The sequence below is a fragment of the Lethenteron reissneri genome, chromosome 12, assembly GCF_015708825.2.
Source record: "Lethenteron reissneri isolate LAM-NWPU_2019-01 chromosome 12, ASM1570882v1, whole genome shotgun sequence".
NCBI lineage: Eukaryota > Metazoa > Chordata > Hyperoartia > Petromyzontiformes > Petromyzontidae > Lethenteron > Lethenteron reissneri.
In genome coordinates this window covers 10,873,836-10,880,761 of record NC_083790.1, presented here as the reverse complement: position 1 = coordinate 10,880,761, position 6,926 = coordinate 10,873,836, and the positions used below count along the sequence as shown (strand labels likewise).

The 6,926-nt window shown below is 49.0% G+C and overlaps 1 protein-coding gene across 1 annotated transcript in view; it reads right to left on the bottom strand.

Annotated features, from left to right (window-relative positions):
- Positions 1-2,571: 2,571 nt before the first annotated feature.
- Positions 2,572-6,926, bottom strand: part of LOC133341884 (collagen alpha-1(XXIII) chain-like) — a 135,683-nt gene continuing 131,328 nt past the window's right edge. The window contains exons 23-24 of the mRNA XM_061550697.1: positions 3,862-3,900; positions 2,572-3,477 (exon numbers count right to left, since the gene is read on the bottom strand). Coding sequence (XP_061406681.1) covers positions 3,475-3,477; positions 3,862-3,900 — 42 coding nt within the window. The 3' untranslated portion in view covers positions 2,572-3,474. The remainder of the gene's footprint in view (positions 3,478-3,861; positions 3,901-6,926) is intronic.

Sequence of the window (6,926 nt, the reverse complement as noted above, 5' to 3'; positions counted from 1 at the left end):
AAAATGCGGCTAGATTTTCTGGACGGCTCAGCGAGATAATACCATGTGAGAGAGCTGATCCGGCAACCCTGAAAACATGGGTTTGAATCCAGTTTCGAGTCAATCGTGACATCACATTGCAAAATAAATCACTTGGCATTGGGCAGAGCAATCCATATGCATGGACCCTCCAGAATCAAAGAGTCGCGAGGCTCGGTGAAATGTTCATATAGAAAGGGCATTCTCGTTTTATTTCTTAACATAAATCAAACCCAAAAGTGCCTCCCCTGAGTGGCAGGCATTGATCGTCGGCGCTGATGGCCCTCAAATCGAGGCGCGGCCCTGCGACTGTTCGCTCACGCCGCCGCTGTTGGAAGGGCCTCCGCAAGAGAGAGCTCTGGAGAGCCCCTGGAGGGAGTATTTGTCCGACTCTTGGACTTTGTCCAGACATCTTGGCCCACCACACAGCCTGCTGATCGACGAACTGGCGTACCCATTTAGACTGCTGGGCGGAAAGAGGCGGCGGGTGGGGTGGGTTGAATACACCTGCCGATTGCTTCAAATATCGTGCCTGATTTCAGGCCCAATGTGCTAACCATTGCAACCATGGCAACATCCATATTTCGATTTAAAGCTTTCGTGACTGCAGGGATTCATCTTCTTGGTTCTTTCGGTAAAGTCACGTAGAAGGGAAGTAATAAAATAATAAAAATAAAACATAATAAAATAAAATAATTCTCACGACGTTTCGGCTACAACGCAAGCAGCCGTCTTCAGGTGTTGTAGCCGAAACGTCGTGAGAATTATTTTATTTTATTATGTTTTATTTTTATTATTTTATTACTTCCCTTCTACGTGACTTTACCGAAAGAACCAAGAAGAACATCCATACTCATAAAGTTATTGACACCGCTTTTGGGAAGAAGAAAAACACATGACCCACGTGATGTTTATTGAACCCTCACATTGTTTTTTTTACAATTCATCAAAAAAATAACGACAACGTATTGTACAAATATAAACACACCATTACACAAACGTTTCCTGAATAATACTGATAGCAAAATGTTCGTACTAAACGCGCGTACAAAGGACGAAGGGTAAGGCATCGACATCGGCGTCATGACCACTGCGAGAAAGTGGAGATGCAATGTTTTCTAGGTACGTGATGCATCAACTCGCTTCGCTGTTCGTAAAAAAAACACACGGCAGCTTTTTTTTTTATAGCAGTAACAGTTCGGCAGATGTTAACTGTTTATGCCACGTACGCCGAATCGATTTTGACTTCTCACCACAGGCAAACGTTCCCCTCCACTCAGATGACGAAGTGATAACAATCTAACAGACATTTAAATGACAAGACCGCAACAAATCGTTTCAATTAATCCATCAACTCACAAACTTCGGCCAATGGGTAAATGCAATCGTACAGATTCCTCTTCAGTTCACGTTGACGTATCACCTGCCAAAATTCATGATAAAAAGTAGCACTCGTGATTTTAGGCGGCTGCGATTTCAGTTGGCCGGAAGCTACTCCATGATAACCAGGCGGCTTGCAGGGTAGTTTTCAGCCACCTGAAATCACAGAAAAGCTCCAGAGCCGTAACGGGGACCGCTTAAAAAAAATATGTATCACCGATGGCCACGTGACCGAAAACATGGTGGACGCAGCCCGACACAACAACCACGGGGACGTCGCGACGCGCGTCCACGTCGACCAGACAGCTTGCCGCCGTCGCAGATGTCGTTCAGTGAACCGTGGAACGTGGTGTTTAAAATCGCATTCGGACGGGGGGGGCGGGGAGTCGGCGGGTCGACGAGTCAACGCGCGGAGGCAGAGGGTGCTGCTCTACGGAGGTCACCCGGACGCACACACGACTGCGGGTGACACGCGGACCACGGCGGATCATCTGTCGGTTCCCTGGAGGAGCCGTGCATCGTGGAGGATCTCGTCGAGGCGTTTGACCGGCGCACATCGCCACCATCACCACGTGCCAGACACCGGATAAGCAGACGACTGCCAGTGGCAGGACTCGAGAAGAAGGCGAGATTCAAACATTTGGCTGCAAAGGATGGGAGATGGCCAAATTGCATGGTATATGTGGGAGAGATTTGAGGTATTGTGATTCACAGCTAAGACATCTTAGCTGTGTTCGGTCACTTTAACTCGGGTAAGGGCCTACCTTGTAATCGAGGCCAAGGAGCTCCCACTCTTAACATAATTTATCCTTTACAAATCGAATAATTTGCCTAATCAAGTGAAAGCCAATTGGAGTTGTCTTGTTGTCATAAGACCTGGGGAACTAAAGCAGAAACAGCTCTCTAGTCATACGTACATTTAAAATATGGGCTATCATACTACCAACGCTAGGGGTGTAACAATGTATCGATTCATTGATTAATAACTATTATACTGGTAGGAACCCACTGGTTCCACCAGCCCACAGGGGATTATTGTGTCCGTCCGTCGTGCAGGGAGGGGCTGGGTGGGGAGGGAGGGGCTGGGTGGGGAGGGGCTGGGTGGGGCTGGGTAGAGATGGGCTGGGTGGGGAGGGTGGGGAGGGGCTGGGTGGGGAGGGTGGGGAGGGGCTGGGTGGGGATGGTGGGGCTAGGTGGGAGGTGGGAGGGGCTGGTCACCCCGTGGTGCCCTTATAAAACTCAACGCCGGCTTGTGCCCGCCCTCACAGTCGGGAATATTTTCGGAATACACCACGCCGCCGTTGACCCTGGCCATTGAGCGAGCAACCCAACGTTCCTTACCAGCTCCCTCCGCAGGAATGTGTTTAAGCTCAATACATTCGTAGAACCACGCGCGTAATATAAATGTTTCTGCATTCGTGTGCAGCCACCGGACATGCTACCAATCACCGCGATGCTTACAAGTAATGGTTCTTGAAAGGCGGCAATGAATCCTGACAATCCATCGAACCGGCGATGCCTCGCCGGTTGACTGCACGACTCGACTCACGAGGCTGCCCAGTCCGTCCAGCTGAATTCTGGCACAACTGTTTTGAAAGTACTGAAGTGAGTGGGGGCTCCACACTTTTTCCCCCACCACAAATGATTTGCAAGAAACAACTCACTGCAGTTTAACTAGTTTAACGACAGACAGACAAACACGTCCGTGGACTACGCAATGGTTTTGATGTTTTGTGGAATTTGACCAGGGAAATTAATCTGGGACCTGTGTACTGTCAGACAAACCGCGCCCACCTCCATACCACGGTGGCTGTAGACATACTCGTACATTTAACAACGTGACAGAAAACCAGTGAAATAAATACATGTGTATGGGAAAGGGCAAGGGCAGATCATTAAAAAAAATTGTAGTAAAAAGCCACATTTGCACCTATTGTCATTGTATAAAGCAAGTATGCACTTAAAGCTATAAGCACAGTGCAGAACAGTGAAAGTAAAGACCACGTGAAATGGAATATTTATATCTTATGTACAAAGGGGCACGTTGTAGGCGATGCTTGCGGCAAGGTGTGACGATCACTGCAACACACAGAGAAGACAGGCTTGGGGTCAGTTTTGCACGGGATAAATTAAGTTAAAAGTACTCAAGTCAATAGCTTTCAGCTTTGAGCTGTACCGCTGTGCAAAGTCCCCGAAGAAGCTCCCAGGGCGTGGAGTGAAACGTCGGACATCGTGCCGAACAACACGTGCGTGCCATATGAATGTGGAAGTTCCACCAGTTCTGCAATTTCATCACTAAAATGAACACCGCCAAATGCATTAACAATTGGACTGCTTTCAAATCTGCTTTTTGCTGCTTTATGTTTTATATGGAAAAAAGGTATGGTTATAGCATTGACACCTATTGAGGCGTTATCCATTAAGTCGGTGCAACGTGTTACATCAAAAGCAAACAAAACTCACTTTCTGCCAGCACCCAGGTAATGGCAAGCCATCCGGACCCTGTAGGAATATACATGCACACTATTAATAGCGGAAGTCGCATATTTGCCTAGGAATATTTCAGTGTCGTAAAAACGTTTCTTTCAAAAGGAACGGTATGACATATATTTGGTTATTGGGTATTGAATTTACACACATGGATTGAAACGAGACTGTCTGAGGGTAAAACAATGTCATACAATGTCACTCATTTGTACTCACAGAGACAACACAAACTCCTTGTTTAGCCTTAAAACCTGGAAGGACAAGTGCTTAAATGTGCTTGAAACTATTAAAGCCAGAAATGCACATTAGAGTGTGGGTTGGTCAGCATCATGCCCGACCAACCGTCTTTGCTGTTGATACAAAAGTACTCTGTGTACTCGGCCGGAGTTGATACTAGTGTGTAATAAAGGACTCGGACGCTTCTCTCTGTCCTGTGTCCTTTTTTTGGGTTCGATCTCTTTTCCCTCACGGCACTCCTCCTGAGACTCTCTGCTTGGCAGCTCCACAGCTGCCTTCGCTCCCGTAGCCTTCCGCGCTCCTACAGCTCTGCTGCAGGCTCTTGGTGCAGCCCTCCGGCTCCTCTCACAGCAGCTCCACCGCTGCTCCCCGTTCCTCCGTGCTCGGTCACCGCTGGCTGGCGGTGCCGAGTCTTACCGTGTGTGGCGATCTCGCCACTCCCCAACCTCAGCCCTGCGTGGCCTCTGTGGCGATCTCGCCATCTCCAACCTCAGCCCTGCGTGGCCTCTGTGGCGATCTCGCCACTCTCTGTCTCTATCCCCAACTCTCTCTTCCACCCCGCTGGCTGGCGCCGTCATGAGCCCCTCAGCCACCAGGCTGAGGCACGGCGACCACCCAACGTGTTCACCACCCTTCACTCCCCCGACTGACCCAGATGGCTTCCTGTCTCCCCGCTATAACTTCTCCCCCACGTGACCTTGACTCCTCCCTCTCGGATCGTCATATCCGCCCCGCCCATTTACGCCCGCATTACACTAGGAAGTGAACACTGGTTGTGGGGATTGTTGCCAGTGAATGATTCACTGCACCAAGATGTCTACATTGGCAGTAAACGGGAAATTTGGCAGTCTCATCACCGTGGCACCAAGCTAGGTGCCCTGCGATGCTTACACGGCATGGAAAGGGCTCGCCGGCAGGAGATCAAGGGACAGACCCACGTCATATTGGTCATCACGGAGCTTCAAAATATTTTTCACCCTACAGCAACACTTTCGAGGTTGCTCGATCTTCGCGGCACACCGAACCAAAAACTGTGGGCGCCGGTGGGTGGGTTGCCCTGGTGTGGGGGTGATGGCTGTTTGACATTCTTAGCTGCGACAAAAGGAGAGGGGAGTGTGATTGGGGTGAGGGGCGGGGGCGGGATCGGCAACTGAACAGCATGTAGAGTTCGTCTGTCCTACTTTGCAAACAGTGAGGCCCTTTCCTTCCCAATAATTCCAAAAATACCGCAACACACGTGGGACTGTGCCGTGGCACACCAGTTGTGAAGCATCGAGTTAACAGACCAGGGTGGCAGGCTGATGCACCACCTACATTCCCCCCCCCCCACTAACTTGCTGAGTTATCCAGCTGATGTCCCATGCTCACTGTCGTGAGCATATCTCTCCTCCTCCCACCACCGTTGCTGGAGGGCATCTTCCAACACTTCCACACATATACAGGAATACCCCAGCGATACGTAAGGGATGCGTTCCTGGGAAATGCTACTTACACTCGAAATTACTTAAAGCGAACTCTTAATTTCCCAAAGATATGATGTTAAATTCAGTGGTTGCACTCTGAGTCGACAAAAAAATGGATGACAACATTTCATGAAGTGTGCAAAAATGCATATGATTAGAAGTTAATATCCATTTTTACTTATAGTAAGTACAAATACTTAGATGCAATTTCCCAGCGAAGGTTGAAGAACTTGCTGATTGAGGCCTCGGGGTTAAGCAGCTCCTTGCAGCAGTGAATGACAAATCTGTGCGAAGACAGCTGAACGACATTTGTCTTCTTCTGCTGGTAGAGCTCCTTTATCGCAGTGAATGTCAGTTACATATGTAGTGATTGACTTGGAGACATAACTTCTTGGAGGCAATTCTTTAATTAAACATTAGGCACACTTTTGATTTGAAGCTTTCGTGACTGCAGGAATTCATACTCTTTGGTTCTTTCTAAAGTCACGTAGGTAGAAAATAAATTATGAGCACACTTTGTATTATTTATACGATGCACACCCTACACTGTTACACACTCTCTGTCTCTCACTTATAAGCAACTCTACACTGGTTGCAAGCCTACACACAACGCTAGCCGTCTGACACTGACGGCACTGAACTGAGACAGCCAACTACGCCTAGCAGCGCAATTATCAAGTGGAGACGACAGCGACAAAGGCACGAGACGACAGCGGCGATGGCGACGATCTTCAACAGCAACGACGACGGGGATCCCACTCCAAACGACAGCCCTGAGCTCCCGCTCGGGGCCCCATTTTATCCTCTCAGCGTGGTCTCGCTCCGCCCCAGCCACGCCCCCTTTCTAGAACCTACGAGCGGGTTCCTGATGTGTCCCTTCCGTAACCTTTACCCTAGATCCCTCTCGGGTCTTTTACATGGCTGCTGTCAGACAGGGGCTGCTACAAGCTGCATATCCCCTTCCCTGCCAGCAGCCAGCGCTATTCTACGTAGTGACCAATTCTATGTCACTACACATACATGGACTTAGCCAACCGATTAGCACGGTTGGCTACGTACAGGCGCGAAATAAGTTCAAAGTATGATGGAGTTACACAGATGAAGGGGTAGGATGACCTGCCTTTTCATCTGATGATGAAGCTGGAGTCACGGGAATATCCACCAGAGGAAGCTGCCTCTCTCTTCTGGGGTCTTCTCCGGACCTTCTGGCTTGATTGCAGAACGTTTAAAAAAGTCTGTCCAAAGACAGCATTCTTCTTCTTCTTGTAGCAGTGAATACCGGTTACTATTCGTAGTGGTGGTGTGGTTTCATAGGCCTCTTCCTCAGCTCGTTGTTGTTTC